This window comes from Solanum stenotomum, chromosome 3 (assembly GCF_019186545.1).
Source record: "Solanum stenotomum isolate F172 chromosome 3, ASM1918654v1, whole genome shotgun sequence".
NCBI lineage: Eukaryota > Viridiplantae > Streptophyta > Magnoliopsida > Solanales > Solanaceae > Solanum > Solanum stenotomum.
The window spans coordinates 25,834,595-25,852,224 of record NC_064284.1 but is presented as its reverse complement, the minus strand read 5'-3'; the positions used below and the strand labels follow the sequence as shown (position 1 = coordinate 25,852,224).

At 38.1% G+C, this 17,630-nt stretch overlaps 1 protein-coding gene across 1 annotated transcript; it reads left to right on the top strand.

Annotated features, from left to right (window-relative positions):
• Window positions 1-2,048: 2,048 nt before the first annotated feature.
• On the top strand, window positions 2,049-3,494 carry LOC125858154 (PLAT domain-containing protein 3-like). The gene is made up of 2 exons (XM_049537840.1): window positions 2,049-2,252; window positions 2,981-3,494. Exons 1-2 carry the CDS (start codon window positions 2,163-2,165, stop codon window positions 3,443-3,445), a joined length of 555 nt encoding a protein of 184 aa, XP_049393797.1. The 5' UTR covers window positions 2,049-2,162; the 3' UTR covers window positions 3,446-3,494.
• Window positions 3,495-17,630: the final 14,136 nt, after the last annotated feature.

The following is a 17,630-nucleotide window of genomic DNA, read 5'->3' as shown; positions in this document are numbered from 1 at the left end:
ACATATATACAATTATCTCATAGATATACAATATACAATTCGCCTCTTTCATCTTTCTGTTCTCTCTTGTCTCTTCCAATCTTGCTTGTCTCTCTTCTTTCTCTCCCAATCTCGCTTGCCTCTCTCCTCATTATAACATATGTAGGTACAAATTGTAATTAAGTAAACTATAGTTAAGAAGCATTATTGTGTTTCAGTCTAAGCTATTTTTGAAATGGGAAAAAGGACGAATATACCCCCGAACTTTGATAAATGGTACGTCTATACCCTCCGTTATACTTTTCGTCCGTCAAAACCCTTGCCGTCCAATAATCGATGCACATTTGCCCCTCCCACTAACGGCACCCTCTTTGTGTACACGTGGCGAAATCCTAAGCCACTACCCGGTTGACCAATTTTTTTAACCCAAATTCTAAAAACCCGCCCCATAACCCAATAAACCCACCTAATTTGTGGGTAAAATATACCTTCTAAAATCTGAAGAACCCACCCATAACCCAATAAATCACCCGATTTGTGGGTAAAATATACTCTCTAAAATCTAAAGAAAAGACTCAAATCCTAAATCGTTTTCGTTCATCTCACAAACCCTAACCTAGTTCATTAGATTTTAGAGAGTTCATCGATGCAATTGCAGCCTCAAATGCCGGCGATTTCTTAGAAACACACATCAGTGTATCATTTTGTCCAGCCTCGTCCTTAAATGCAGTCAAAGGGTTAGAGGATTCATAAGCTAAAGTTGGATGTCTGCTGCTGCTGCTTGTGGTTCCCAGATGCAAAAAGTTTATGCCTGTTTTTGTTGCCTTTGTTAGTGAAGATGTTAATGAATTGGAGTCTTTTTGGGCAAATTTTATTGCTAACATCAATATTCTTTGGCTGCTCCATCTGACTGCAATGCTGTAATGTTTTTGAAGAGGTGCCATTATTATTTGAAGGCGGCCCATCCTCCAGCAGTGTCTCACAGATAACAGTAGCAGATGGACCAACTTTTTCAGCAGTCACATTTTCATTTTCCGTCTGACCAGAAAACTAATGTTAGCAAAAAAGGAAAAGAACAGTTGCATACAAAAAGATGTCATGAGTAGGACACACCATTTGTTCTCCCTTGGGAATTTCATTGCAAATAGAGGCAATGATTTCTCCATATTCATCAAGATTCATGCTTCTTGATTTGAGGGCTTTGAGAAGACAAGGTCTATTGGGTTTAATTTTCCTAATTATTGAGTGTAAATTTTACTAATTATTGAGTTTAAAATCTAAAGAAAAGACCCAAATTTTAAATTTTAGAAGGTATATTTTACCCACAAATTGGGTGGGTTTATTGGGTTATGGGGCGGGTTCTTAGAATTTGGGTTAAAAAAGTTGGTCAACCGGGTAGTGGCTTAGGATTTCGCCACGTGTACACAAAGAGGGTGCCGTTAGTGGGAGGGGCAAATGTGCACCGATAATTGGACGGCAAGGGTTGAGACGGACGAAAAGTATAACGGAGGGTATAGACGTACCATTTATCAAAGTTCGGGGGTATATTTGTCCTTTTTCCCTTTTGAAATTTCCTCTTTAGAAAATATGAGTGATTCATTTAATTAAAAGAAGTTCCGGACTAAGCCAAGAGGCAAGTGCTTGTTTTACCTATTCTAAATTTAAATTTTATCGGTTTAACTTTTTAAAAAAATTTCTAACTAAATGTATTATCTTTTAAGGCTAATTATTATATTTTTTAAAAAACTTTTATACAAGAAATTATGTTGGGGAGAAAATATTAATTCAGATATGAGATATGAAGTCAATAATAGAGCAATATAATAGTTGGATCCACCAACATCCCGAAATCATGTATACAACTTGCAGAATGGTGGAGGAGGTAGCCGCCATGAGTCATGAGTCATACTTTTCTTACTTTATTTTCATCCAATTTGCAGTTCAAGCTAATAGCCGCCATGAAGCACACTTCTTACTTTATTCATCCACTTAATTCAAATACCATATAATATAATAATATTCTCCCCTCTAAACAACATTGATCCATTAATATAAATAAACTATATGTATATCATACAATCACTCCTACTATCTCCACATCATATTTTCCTTTATCCTCTCACTTAATTATCAGTTCTAGAGAAAGAAACAACTAGTAACTATAGACAGAAGGAGAGCAAACCATGGGAGTAGCTCAAGTTAACCAAATGTGGTTCCATCTCATGATCATCCTCTTCTCCTTCTCCATCTCCATTTCTTCTATTTCTGGAGCTGTAAGTCACCCAACTCTATTTCTAAATTGCATAATATCTCTATTTCTAAATGGCATAATAGAAAATAAACATGCACTTTAAACATGATTTCAGTTGGTATCTATGGTCTTCAATATATATTGGATGTGCACAGTAGACACTTAAACTTTTAAAAAATTGAACAAGTAGACATATGCATGCGTCCTATGTGATGATGTGTTATATGATAAATTTGCATCCTACATATCGTCCTATATGTATTATGTCACATAATTTAAGATGTATGTGTCTAGCTAATTCAATTTTATATAACTTTGAGTGTTTACTTGTTCACACATCTAAAGTTGGTGAACATAAATGTCATGACAACTGGGGGCAAGTTAAAAAATATATTTATGTATTTATGCTCTTTTAAATTCACCATCTCTAGCGAATTCTCACCTCATGTACATGCATAACATGCTAATTCTACATTATATTATATATTCCCCTCATGTCCCAAGATATATATATATATATTATATATTATGTAGTTTGATTGAGTACAAGTTTATGAAACAGGAAAATTTTTTACAATGTTTCAAAACTATTTTTATAAAGAATACATTTTTATAGACCTTTTGTCCAGTGGAACCCACCAACATCGATAAAGTATTTATAGTGTCTTAAAAAGAAAAATGTCATATAAATTATAATTATATATTTTTTATTATGCACTTGCTAATTTGGTAGGACGTTGATGAATACAGGAATCAAATTGTATATACACAGCGTATGTCCGTACTGGACCATTCGTGGAGGATGCAACTGACTCAAAAATTACCTTAACTCTGTATGATTCGAGTGGATCTGGAATTAGAATCAACAACCTTGTGGTTTGGGGTGGGCTTATGGGCAATGGTTACAACTACTTTGAAAGGGATAGCATGGATATGTTCAATGGTAAAGGCCCATGCTTGTCTGGCCCTATCTGCAAAATGGTGTTAACTTCAGATGGTACAGGAAGAAATCATGAATGGTACTGTAACTACGTCGAAGTCACCTCAACAGCAGACCACAAACAATGTAGCCAGCAATTGTTCAATGTGGATCAATGGCTTAGCACCAATCGTTCACCGTATCAGCTCTCCGCCACCAGGAACAACTGTAGGCGTTTGTCCGATGAGCAACAGTTGCTTTACCTTTCTGAGTCAAATAATGTTGTTGATGTGTAATTGTGCCATCTTTCAGATTTCAAGATTCAATAAGTCTATTTTTATCATAGTTTTGCATATATCTTTTAAATATTTTGAATTGTCAATTATTGTGATTGTAATAATTTTTACGTGGTTTAAAAACATATAAATTTCATTTCAAAGAATTTGAAGATCTCATGTGCAAATTTCCTATCAAACCTAAACTTAGGGGTGGGCATAAACACCTAAAAATCGAAAAACCGAATCGAACCGAATTATTTTGGTAATTTGGTTTCGGTATTTTGGTTTTCGGTTCGGTATATGATTTTGTATTTTTCGATATTTCGGTATGTAATTTTTGTGTAATTCGGTATTTTGGTTTACCGAAATATATTAAATTATAATATATATTAATATTATATTAATTATTAATATTTAAAAATAAATATTATAATTTAAAATTAAAAACAAAAGTTTGTCTTTTCAAACTTTTCAACTTTACAAACCCACTTCCCAAAAGGCAAAAATTACCGTTCCCACTTCCCACGTCTAGTCGTCTACAGACTGTAACACCCCGTATTCAAAATAGACAAAAATACAGATTTTGAGAAGTTGCAGGTGCAACTTACGGTCACCATCCACGGACCGTAGGTCAGACCACGGCCCGTGCTGGTGGTCCGTGGTTCGCCACTGCAACCCCTCCCCAGCCAGCTCAGAAAATTGGTTAAGTCTCGACTCACGGACAGACCCACGGTCAGTAGATCAGACCACGGTCCGTGGTCTNTTGGGATCACTTGTGGTCCTAGGTCCCGTGTCCGCGTCTTGGGGATAGCTCGGGGCGTGACACAGACTATTGCAACGTCGATCGTTCCGGCGACCAGCAGCACGCAGCAGTTGACAATCGACCAGCGGGGCAACCGTAGCACAACAACGACCTGTAAATTTCAATGTTATAACAAGGCTAAATTTTAATGTTAATGACAATTTATTATTTTGAATCATACAATAATTTGAAAAACAGAGTAAAATAAGCAAAAAGAAATAAACATAAATAAAATAAACAAAAAAATTACAAAATTTTAAAAAGTCCACTAAGCAGGCCCATAACAAAAAACCGAACCGAAATAACAAAACCCGAACCGAAATAATAAAAACCGAACTGAATCGAATATTTCGGTTTGGTGTTCGATACACGTTGTACAAGAACCGAAAACCGAAAAAACCGGGAAAAAAAACCAAGACCGAACTGAAATACCGAATGCCCAGCCCTACCTAAACTGTTTGACTTTCGAAAAATGAAAAATAATGCCACGTAAATTGAGTAGATTTTAAACGAAAAGTGCAAAATAAATTTTATTTATTTTTTTCAAAAAAATTGAATATTTCATGTGCAAATCTCCTATCAAACCTAAACTGTTTGACTTTAAAAAAATGAAAAATAGCACATAAATTAGGACAGACTGAATACATTTTAAACGAAAAATGTCACATAATTTTTTTTTCCAACTCCTTTCAAGTCTATTCATATTCCAAATTATCGTTCCAATAACATGAAAATGGGTGATTTATATTTCAAATTATGATTACTTTAAATAACATGTAAATGAGTGATCAATGTATCAGTTTTCCAGCATACACGTAAACATTTGTGCATTTACGCCTACGCATAATCTTCACAGCATAGATAGTATCTATCTTTTTTCCCCTTCTTAATTCATTTTTTTTTCTTTTCTTCTTCATTTGTTTTTGTGGCTTCCTTAATTTTTGCTATTCTTCTGTTGGACTTTTCATATAGTATTGTACTAGATAGTGATGCCCCTGTTGAGCACGAGCCCAACATTTTGCATTCTTATTAGTTGGGAAAGCAAGAAGCATAACAGGAAAAGTTAGATTAGTTGGCATTTCACAAAAAGCTTGTAGTATTAAACATGAATAGTGTTTAAGAGGTTCAAAAGCTTCTTCAATCATAATAGGTTACAGGCTCAATAGTTTCTTATAAAGAAAAGCGTTGGTACAACTTGACATTGTTGTCTCAGAAGTATCCCAGCATTTTGACCTAATCGAACCATTTTCAAGCGGAAGCCTCCAAACCCAAACCGATCATCACACTAGACAAAAATGACCCTTCAACAGCTTCGGCGGAATATTCTGATTCGGCTTCAGGTGCTTTGCCTGTATCTTCACATTATTCAAATGATCCTGAAGCGAACCTTTCCTTTATGTTTTTTGTAACTCGCCTTTACTTCACTTCATATTTTTGTTTTTGTAGCAAAAGGTAGTTAGTTTATCGAAATCAAAGTAAATTAGATAATAATGACCTTTTCTTTGGTGATAGTGTAGAAATCTCACGTCTAGGATTAGAGAAATCAAGGATTGTATTGATTAAAATAATGTTGAGTTACAACCTCCCTATATAGGGAGAGAATTGTAGAGTCCTAAGTTAACTATACTTAGAGTCCTACTACAATACCTATTACTACTATAATAATAATGCAATTATAAATAATCTAATCCTAGTCGTAATATAATCCTAATCATGATATAATCCTAGTCGTAATATAATCCTAATTAATATAAGTAGTCTAATCCTAGTGCGACTCTAATTCTACAGTAGTGCTGTAAACTCGTCAGTCAGCTTCGTTGGACCTGTTCCTTTGACATGTTCCAATCGTCAGCTTTCTTCTTCTTCAACACTTCCCCTCAAGCTAGTTGTAACATCTTGCACCTAGAAACGACTATAAAGAGTTTAAAATATGAAAATATTGATTGTTAGAAAGTATAAGGAAATCGGGAAAATTGTAAGTAAGTTAAAGTTGAGTTTTTGGTCAACTTCAGACGGTCATAACTACTAGCTCAGGATGATTTAGGTATAGTTCCACATATGATTGGGAAGCTCTTGGAATGATCTTTCCAACACGACCATGTTTGCGCGATTCCGAGTTCGTATGAGCAAGTTATGCCCTTTGGAAGTTGGGCTGTTGGGTTAAGGAAAATGTCCAATCCGGAAATATAAGGGGTATTTTAGTCTTTTCACTACCCTATTATTTTAATCCAATTTTAGGAGTTTAATATGGGTCAATTTAGAACTTAGTCAGTTTTAGAACTTGGGATTTCACGCTAGGGCTAAGGAGAAAGGAGAAGAGAAAAGAAGAAGGAGAAATGGGCAAATTCATCAAGATCGATCAAGGAACTTGGTGTTTCGCCAAGGATTTACTTCTATCAGGTATGTGAGGCTCTCATAATGTTGGGATCGTTCTCTGACGTGCCAAGCATATTTATTTTAGTTTGGATTCGTCCTAAAGGCATTTGAATATTGATAATCTTGATACCTATTCTTGAATTCATATATTGTTATTGAATTTGTCTGAGTTGGGAAGTTCCTGAGTTCGTTACGTCGCATTATATGGTTGTTTAGAGTTAGATTCTTAGGACATTGCTGGGTATCTGTATCTAAAAGTAATTTGAGAAAAAGAATCGAGTTTGGGTGAATTGGGGTTGGAAAATGAAGAAGAAATTTCGTCGGACGAAATTAGAGGGTGGCTGCGCGTCACGTGCCTAGTGCCCAGATTTGAACATCTTAGCTTTGCGTTGCGGAACACGAGGTGTTTTGCCTCAAAAGACATTTTCGGAACCAAAATTTAATTATGCCCCGCGTCGCGGACCCATCTGCAAATCTTGAGTTTCGGTCTTTTCTCACGTTTAGCTATCTAAAATCATTCCTAAACAACATGAGATATTTCCGGTCATAAATCTTAATCCTTGAATCCATAATTCAATTCAAGGATCAATTAAGAGTCAAGTCAAGAACAGTTAAGGTCAAAGTCAGGAGAAGTCATGAGTCAAGTTAAGATAAGTTCTTAAAGTTTACAAAAGTCTTTCACAAATATTTTAACTTTGTTTTAAGACTTAAGTTTGAGTTCAGTAAAGAGTAAAGTTGAAGTTATTTTCTTCAAAGAAGTATATGGGGACTATGTATTTCTAAAGACATTTAAAAATGTTTTCACATTTTAAATAAGAGCGGAAACTAAGATTTCCGAAGAGCCTTCGGGCTAGCTTTCAGAAAAGAGTAATAGTTTTCTAAATGAAGCAAGCAAGGAAACTGAAATTTTCAAGATAGCCTTTGAGCTAAGTTTTTGAGCACTAATCTCAAATCACAGAAGAAGTATATTTTTAAAACATAGAGAGCTAATATATTTTGGGAGTAGTATTGAGCACCGATATGGGGGAGAGATCAGACAACTGACTGCCTCCATAAACTATGTAGCCATCATGGGTAGAAAAGGGTCATACTTTTTAGATGAACCCTTTTCACAATAGATTAGTGGATCCACTTAGTAGTTCAGGTCCTATACCTTTGGCCATGTATAGGATGCGCTGGCAGCGTGATATAGATCGATGTATCGTCACTATAACTCTTATGTGATGGTTGTCGGTTAGAGAAACTCACATACATCTCAGAATTATATGTCTCTTTGCATACACACAGAGTTGTCATCATGTTTTTAAAACAGATTTTATTTATATTGCATTTGTTTTAAACTTCTTTATATTGAAATGAGTTTAGTTAAGTTTTCATGAGTTGAGAAGAGCCAAGGTAAGTGTTTCTTTCGGATTCTCTTTCCAGCCTATGTTGTTTTAGCATTCCAACTCGCAGACTCGTACATTCAATGTACTGATGCCAGTTGGCCTGCATCGTCTTATGATGCAGACACATGTAACTATGATCGACATTCCAGCGCACCGTTGATCCAGTGAGCAGTTTAGAGTCAGTCGGTGAGCCTCCTTACATTCCGGAGAATCCATATCATTGTTTTCTACTTTAGTTCATTAAGATGTTATAGGGTTTGTCCCAACATCCACCTCAGTTGTTATTAAAGGCTTCATAGACAATCAGATGTTAGTTCTTTAGTCTTTTCATTGTCATTATTCCATGTTGAGACTTGAGTTTTCCTTAATGGCCAATTGAATGTTCCTTTATAACATTCCAGTTTATTATCTGAACTTGTCTTTGTTGAGTTTAAGTCTTCCGCTGAGTTAAGTAAGCCAGGCCAAGGGTTCGCTTGGGGCCAACAATGGTCATCGAGTGCCAGTCCTACCCAGGGTGTAGGTTCGGGACGTGAAAAACTTGGTATCAGATCCCTGAGTTCAAGAGTCATAGGGAGTCTATGAAGCTGTGTCTGTAGAGTCCTAGTTATCGGTGTGAAGCGCGCCACATCTATAATTGGGAGGCTGAAACATTTAGGAACTATCTCATAATTTTTTTCACACTCTTTTCGTGCGTTAGAGTTTATCTCTAAAAAGTTTCTTCTAATTTGTGCTTGCGCGTGTTTTCAGATAATCATGCCTCCACGAAGAGCTGTTAGAGGTCGTCATGCGAGACTAAATGTTGAACCACAAGAGCAAGAGTTACCCAATGTACCTGAAGTGCAACTGCAAGGTGAAGTCACCAATACCGAGTTTCGTGAGGCTATTCGGATGTTGAGTCAAGCTGTGACTAACCAGGTTGGTCAACAAAGAGGATCTCGAGAAGAATAGGCTGACACTTCGAGGATTCGTGAGTTCTTGAGGATGAATCCTCCAAGTTTAACTAGTTCGAGCACTACTGAGGATCCTGAGAACTTCACTGAGGAATTGAAAAAGGATTTCGAAGTGATGCATATTGCTGACGCTGAATGAGTTGAGCTAGCTGCATATCAATTGAAGACTATTGCTAGAACTTAGTTTGATCAATGGAAATGGGGTAGAGCTGAGGATGCACCACCTGCGAGTTGGGTGTATTTTGAAGAGGCTTTCTTGGGGTGTTTCTTTCCCCGAGAATTGAAAGAGACTAAGGTACGAGAATTTCTAACACTCAAGCAGGATTCTCTTAGCGTTTATGAATATGGGTTGAAGTTCACCGAACTATCCCGATATGCTCCGGAGATGGTTAAGGACATGAGGAGTAGAATGAGCTTTTTTGTTGCTGGGATGGGCCGTCTATCAAGCAAAGAGGGCCAGGCAACAATGCTTATTGGAGACATGGACATTTCAAGGTTGATGGTCTATGTGCAGCAGGTAGAGGAAGAGAAGCTGAGAGATAGAGAGGAGCTCAAGAGCAAGAGGGCTAATACAGGGAACGAGTCCGGGCAGCAGAAGAGTAATTCCAACTGGTCATCTTTCCAACAGAAACAGAAGGGATATGCTCCATCATCTGCTAGTGCACCTGCACCTAAGCACAAGGGTGAGTACTATGGTTAGAATTTTAGAGCGAAGCCTGCCTATTCTCAGGGAAGTGTGGCGCAAGGGGGTAGTAAGTCTTCTGCCTACGCCAAGTATGGTAGGAACCACTCATGTATTTGTCGTGAGGGCTCCATTGGTTGTTTCAAGTGTGGTCAGACTGGGCATTTCATGCGAGAGTGTCCAAAGAACAAGCAGGGAAATGGTAATGGGGGCAATAGATCCCAGTCTTCTTCAGTTGTTGTACCAGAAAGATCTGTACCCAGATGGGCTACTTCCGGTACTGGTGGTGGAACAAACCGCTTGTATGCTATCAACAATCACCAAGAGCAAAATAATTCACCAGATGTTGTCACTGGTATGATTCAAGACTTTGACTTTACTGTTTATACTTTGCTGGACCCAGGAGCGTGTTTATCTTTTGTAACTCCTTATGTTGCTATGAACTTTGATGTTATTCCCGAGCAACTTAGTGAACCATTCAGCGTTTCAACACTTGTTTGTGAGTCTATTCTAGCAGAAAGAGTCTATCGTGATTTTCCTATTTCCGTCAATCACAAGAGTACCATGGCTGATTTAATTGAGTTAGACATGGTAGATTTTGATGTCATTCTTGGTATGGACTGACTTCATGCTTGTTGTGCCTCAGTTGATTGTAGAACTCGAGTAGTCAAATTTTAATTTCGAAAAGAGCCAGTCTTAAAGTGGAAAAGCAGTTCAGCAGTGCCTAAGGGTCGTTTCATTTCGTACCTTAAGGCAAGAAAGTTAGTTTCTAATGGGTGTGTCTATCACTTAGTCCGAGTTAACGACTCAAGTGTTGAGGTACCTCATATTCAGTCAATTCCAGTAGTAAAAGAGTTTCCAGAAGTCTTTCCTGATGATCTTCCCGGAGTTCCTTTTGAGAGAGATAAACTTCAGTATAGATCTTCTTCTAGATACTCATCCTATCTCTATTCCGCCATACAGAATGGCACCAGCATAGTTGAAAGAGCAGTTAAATGATCTATTAGATAAGGGTTTCGTTCGACCAAGTGTCTCACCTTGGGGTTCTCCGGTCTTATTTGTGAGGAAGAAGGATGGTTCCCTTAGGATGTGTATAGATTACCGTCAGTTGAACAAGGTTACCATCAAGAATAACTATCCTCTTCCTAGGATTGATGATCTTTTAGATTAGCTTCAGGGTGCTTCCTGTTTCTCAAAACTTGACCTTAGATCAGGTTACCATTAGTTGAAAGTAAGGGAATGCGACATTCCAAAGACAGCATTCAGGACCCGTTATGATCATTATGAGTTTTTGGCCATGTCGTTCGATTTAACTAATGCACCAGCAGCGTTCATGGACCTTATGACTAGAGTCTTCAAACCTTATTTAGATATGTTTGTTATCATCTTCATTGAGGACATACTAATCTATTCAAGGAATGAAGAGGATCATGCTAGCCATCTCAGAATAGTTCTTCAGACTTTGAAAGATAAGGAGTTGTACGCCAAGTTCTCTAAGTGTGAATTTTGGCTTGAGTCTGTGGCATTCTTGCGCCACATAGTTTCTGGTGATGGGATCAAAGTTGATACTTAGAAAATTGAAGCAGTGCAGAATTGGCCTAGACCCACATCTCCAACTGATATTAGGAGTTTCTTGGGTTTGACTGGCTATTATAGAAGGTTTGTAGAGGGGTTCTCATCTATTTCATCCCCTTTAACGAAGTTAACTCAAAAGATCGTGAAATTTCAATGGTTTGAAGCTTGTGAGAAAAGCTTTCAGGAATTGAAGAAGAGGTTGACTACTGCCCCAGTTTTGATCTTACTGGAAGGTACTCAAGGTTTTGTGGTGTACTGTGATGCATCTAGAGTTGGTTTGGGTTGAGTCTTAATGTAGAATGACAAAGTTATAGCTTATGCTTCCAGACAGTTGAAAGTTCATGAGAAAAACTACCCAACCCATGACTTAGAGTTGGCTGTTGTAGTATTCGCTTTGAAGATATGGCGTCATTATTTGTATGGTGCTCATGTTGATGTATTCACTGATCATAAAAGTCTTCAATATGTGTTCACTCAGAAAGAGCTTAATCTCAAACAACGAAGGTGGTTAGAGTTACTCAAGGACTATGCCATGAGTATTCTTTATCACCCAGTTAAGGCTAATGTTGTTGCTGAAGCCTTGAACAGGTTACCACCCATGTTGAGAAAGAAAAGAGAGAGTTAGCAAAAGATGTGCACAGGCTTGCACGCTTAGGAGTCCGACTTATGGATTTCACAGAAGGAGGAATTATGGTGACGAATGGGGCTCAATCGTTACTAGTGTCAGAAGTGAATGAAAAGCAAGACCAAGATCCTATTTTGCTAGACTTAAAGGCAAATGTTCATAAGGAAAGAGTATTAGCTTTTGAACAAGGGGGAGATGGTATATTGAGATATCTAAGTAGATTGTGTGTACCTATGGTGGATGGACTCCAAGAGAGGATCATGGAGGAGACTCATAGCTCCAGATATTCCATTCATCCGGGTTCCACAAAGATGTATCACAATTTGACAGAAGTGTATTGGTGGAATGGCATGAAGAAGGGCATTGTAGAATTTGTTGCTAAGTGTCCAAATTGCCAGCAAGTTAAAGTTGAGCACCAAAGGCCCGATGGTTTGGTGCAGAATATAGAAATTCCAGAATGGAAGTGGGAGATGATTAATATGGACTTCATCATAGGTTTACCAAGGTCTCGCAGATAACACGATTCTATTTGGGTGATTGTCGATAGAATGACAAAATTAGCTTATTTTCGGCCAGTAAAGACTATCCATTCAGGAGAAGATTATGCCAGGTTATATATTCAAAAAGTGGTAAGACTTCATTGAGTCCCAGTCTCCATTATTTCAGATGGAGGTGCACAATTCACTGCACAGTTCTTGAAATCTTTTCAGAAAGGTTTGGGTTCGAAAGTGAACTTAAATACTGCCTTTCATCCTCGGACTAATGGGCAAGCAGAGCGCACTATTCAGACCTTAGAGGATATGTTAAGGGCTTATGTGATTGATTTCAAAGGGAATTGGGATGATCACCCACCTCTCATTGAATTTGCTTACTACAACAGTTATCACTCTAGCATCCAAATGGCTCCTTATGAAGCTCTTTATGGGAAAAGATGTATATCTCTTATTGGATGGTTTGAAGTTGGTGAAGTAGGGTTGATAGGACCAGATTTAGTTCACTTAGCCATGAAGAAGGTTAAGGTGATTCAGGAGAGGTTGAATAAGGCGCAGAGTCGTCATAAATCCTACACAGATGTTAAGAGAAGTCCATTAGAGTTCTAAGTAGATGATTGGGTTTATTTGAAGGTTTCACCCATGAAGGGTGTCATAAGGTTTGCTAAGAAGGGGAAACTTAGTCCCCGGTAAATTGGACCTTATCACATAGTCAAGAGGATTGGTGATGTAGCTTATGAGTTGGAGCTACCTCAAGAGTTAGCAGTAGTTCATCCGGTGTTTCACATCTCCGTGTTGAAGAAGTGCATGGGAGATCCTTCATTGATTATACCAACTGAAAATGTTGGGATTAAGGATAACTTATCTTATGAGGAGATTCCAGTTCAGATTTTAGACCGCCAAGTTCGCAAGTTGAGGACCAAAGAAGTAGCTTCAGTCAAAGTCCTTTGGAGGAACCAATTTATTGAGGAAGCTACTTGGGAAGCTGAAGAAGATATGAAGAAGAGATATCTACATCTCTTTGAATCCGGAGGGAATGTAGATCAAGGTACAAATTCTCTTCTTAATACTCTGTGAATTATGAATGAGCATGTTGATAGTTGCATTTACTTGTTGGGTGTTTGAACTAGATGTTACCACCCTTAGCTTAGTGAAATAAAGCTCATTCGAGCACGAATGTTCCCAAGGGGTAGATATTGTAACATCACGCACCTAGAAACGACTATAAAGAGTTTAAAATATGAAAATATTAATTTTTAGAATGTATAAGGAAATCTGGAAAATTGTAAGTTAGAGTTGAGTTTTTAGTAAAATTCAGACGGCCATAACTACTAGCTCAGGATGAGTTAGGTGTAGTTACATATATGGTTGGAAATCTCTTGGAATGATCTTTCCAACGCCGCCAAGTTTGCGCGATTTTGAGTTTGTATGAGCAAGTTATGCCCTTTGGAAGTTGGGCTGTTGGATTAAGGAAAATGTCCAATCCAGAAATATAAGGGGTATTTTAGTCTTTTCACTGCCTATTATTTTAATCTAATTTTAGTTTAATATGGGCTAATTCAAAACTTAGTTAGTTTTAGAACTTGAGATTTCACGCTAAGGCTAAGGAGAAAGGAGGAGAGAAAAGAAGAAGGAGAAAAAGGCAAATTCATCAAAATCGATCAAGGAACTTGGTGTTTCGCCAAAGATTTACTTCTATCAGGTATGTAAGGCTCTCATAACGTTGGGATTGTTCTCCGACGTGCCAAGCATATTTATTTCAGTTTGGATTCGTCCTAAAGGCATTTGAATATTGATAATCTTGATATCTATTCTTGAATTCATATATTGTTCTTGAATTTGACTGAGTTGGGAAGTTCCCGAGTTTGTTACGTCGCATTATATGGTTGTTTAGAGTTAGTTTCTTAGGTACATTACTGGGTATCTGTATCTAAAAGTGATTTGAGAAAAAGAATCGAGTTTGGGTGAATTGGGGTTGGAAAATGAAGAAGAAATTTCGTTGCACGAAATTAGAGGGTGGCCGCGTGTCGCGCGCCTAATGCCCAATTTGAACATCTCAGGTTCGCGTTGCGGAGCTGAAACGAGGTGTTCGGCCTCTAAAGACATTTTCGAAACCAAAATTTAATTATGCCTCCACGCCGCAGACCCATCTTCAAATCTTGAGTTTCGGTCTTTTCTCACGTTTAGCTATCTAAAATCATTCCTAAACAACATGAGATATTTCCGGTCATAAATCTTAATCCTTGAATCCATAATTCAATTCAAGGATCAGTTAAGAGTCAAGTCAAGAGTAGTTAAGGTCAAAGTCAAGAGAAGTCAGGAGTCAAGTTAAGATAAGTTCTTAAAGTTTACAAAAGTCTTTCACAAATATTTTAACTTTGTTTTAAGACTTAAATTTGAGTTTAGTAAAGAGTAAAGTTGAAGTTAGTTTCTTCAAAGAAGTATATGAGGACTATGTATTTCCAAAGACATTTAAAAATGTTTTCACATTTTAAATAAGAGCGGAAACTAAGATTTTCGAAGAGCATTCGGGCTAGCTTTTGGAAAAGAGTAATAGCGTTCTAAATGAAGCAAGCAAGGAAACTGAAATTTCCAAGATAACCTTTGAGCTAAGTTTTTGAGCACTAATCTCAAATCACAGAAGAAGTATGTTTTGAAAACATAAAGAGTTAATATATTTTGGGAGTAGTATTGAGCACCGATATAGGGGAGAGATTAGACAATTCACAGACCCTCATAAACCGTATAGCTACCATGGGTAGATAAAGGGTCATACTTTTTAGATGAACCCTTTTCACAGTAGACTAGTGGATCCACTTAGTAGTTCAGGTCCTATACCTTTGGCCAGGTATAGGATGCGCTGGCAGCGTGAGATTGATCGATGTATCATCACTATAGCTCTTATGTGATGGTTGTCGATTAGAGAAACTCCCACAGAAGTTATTGTACTTTTATATACATCAGTTTATGGTTTTTTTACATACATCTCAGAATTATATGTATCTTTGCATGCACACAGAGTTGTCATCATGTTTTTAAAACAACTTTTCTTTATATTACACTTGTTTTAAACTTCTTTATATTGAAATGAGTTCAATTAAGTTTTCATGAGTTTAGAAGAGCCAAGGTAAGCGTTTCTTTCGGATTCTCTTTCCAACCTCTGTTGTTTTAGCATTCCAACTCTCATACTCGTACATTCAATGTAGTGATGCCAGTTGGCCTGCATCGGCTTATGATGTAGACACATGTAATTAGGATCCGCATTCCAGCGCACCGTTAATCTAGTGAGCAGTTCAGAGTCAATCGGTGAGCCCTATTGCATTCTGAAGGATCCATTTCATTATTTTCTAGTTTAGTTCATTAGGATGTTATGAGGTTTGTCCCAACATCCATCTAAGTTGTTATTAGAGGCATCCTAGACAGTCAGATATTAGTTCTTAAGTCTTTTCATTGTCATTATTCCACGATGATACTTGAGTTTGCCTCAATGGTCAGTTGAATGTTCCTTTATAACCTTCCAGTTTATTATATGAACTTGTCTTTGTTGAGTTTAAGTCTTCTGCTGAGTTAAGTAAGTCATGCCAAGGGTTCGCTTGGGGCAAGCAATGTTCTTCGAGTGCCAGTCCCGCCCAGGGTGTAGGCTTGGAGAGTGAAAATCTTGGTATCAGAGCCCAGTGTTCAAGAGTCCTAGGGAGTCTTTGAAGCCGTGTCTGTAGAGTCCTAGTTATCGGTGTGAAGGGCGCTACATCTATAATTGGAAGGCTGCAACATTTTGGAAATTTCTCACTTCTTTAACACTCTTTTCGGGCGTTAGAGTTCATCTCTAAAAAGTTTCTTCTAATTAGATAATCATGCCTTCACAAAGAGCTGTCAGAGGTCATTTTGCGAGACGAAATGTTGAACCACAAGAACAAGAGTTCCAAATGCACTTGAAGCGTAATCGAAAGGCGAAGTCACCAATGCCGAGTTTCGTGAGGCTATTCAGATGTTGAGTCAAGCTTTGACTAACCAGGTTGTCAACAAAGAGGAGATCGATAAGAAGAGGCTGACACTTCGAGGATTCGTGAGTTCTTGAGGATGAATCCTCTAAGATTCACTGGTTCGAGAACTATTGAGGATCCAAATAACTTCACTGAGGAACTGAAGAAGGTTTTCGAGGTGATACATGTTGCTGATGCTGAACGAGTTGAGCTAGCTGCATATCAATTGAAGAATGTTGCTAGGACTTGGTTTGATCAATGAAAATGGGGTAGAGCTGAGGATGCACCACCTGTGAGTTGGGCATATTTTGAAGAGGCTTTCTTGGGGCGTTTCTTTCCCCGAGAATTGAATGAGGCTAATGTACTATAATTTTTAACACTTATGCAGGATTCTCTCAGCGTTCATAAATATGGGTTGAAGTTCACCCAACTATCCTGATATGCTCCAGAGATAGCTAAGGACATGAGGAGTAGAGTGAGCTTGTTTGTTGCTGGAATGGGCCGTCTGTCAAGCAAAGAGGGTCGGGCTGAATGCTTATTGGAGAAATAGATATTTCAAGGTTGATGGTCTATGTGCAGCAGGTAGAGGAAGAGAAGCTGAGAGATATTGAGGAGCTCAAGAGGAAGAGGGCTAAGACAGGGAACGAGTCTAGGCAGCAAAAGAGTAATGCCAACCGGTCATCTCTCCAATAGAAATAGAAGGGACATGCTCCATCATCTGCTAGTGCACCTGCACGTAAGCACAAGGGTGAGTACTATGGTTAGAATGCTAGAGCGAAGCCTGCCTATTCTCAGGGAAGTGTGGCTTAAGAGGGTAGTAAGCCTCTTGTCTGCGCCAAGTGTGGTAGGAACCACTCAGGTATTTGTCGTGAGGGCTCCACTGGTTATTTCAAGTGTGGTCAGACTGGGTATTTCATGCGAGAGTGTCAAAAGAACAAGGAGGGAAATGGTAATGCGGGTAATAGAGCCCAGTGTTCTTCAGTTGCTCCACCAGACAGAGCTGCCCTTAGAGGGGCTACTTTCGATACTAGTGGAGGAACAAACCGCTTGTATGCTATCAACAGTCGCCAAGAGCAAGAGGATTCACAAAACGTTGTCACTGGTATGATTCAAGTATTTGACTTTACAGTATATGCTTTTCTGGACCCAGGAGCGAGTTTATGTTTTGTAACTCCTTATGTTGCTATGAACTTTGATGTTATACCTGTGCAACTTAGTGAACCATTCAGCGTTTCTACACCTGTTGGTGAGTCTATTCTAGCAGAGACAGTCTATCGTGATTGTCCTGTTTCCGTCAATCACAAGAGTACCATGGCTGATTTAATTCAGTTAGA

Bases quoted from the DNA above. Each gene is read 5' to 3' on its own strand.
- LOC125858154 (XM_049537840.1), top strand. From the start codon at position 2,163: ATGGGAGTAGCTCAAGTTAACCAAATGTGGTTCCATCTCATGATCATC. The intron at 2,253-2,980 runs GTAAGTCACCCA...TGATGAATACAG, and splicing joins TTTCTTCTATTTCTGGAGCT to GAATCAAATTGTATATACAC.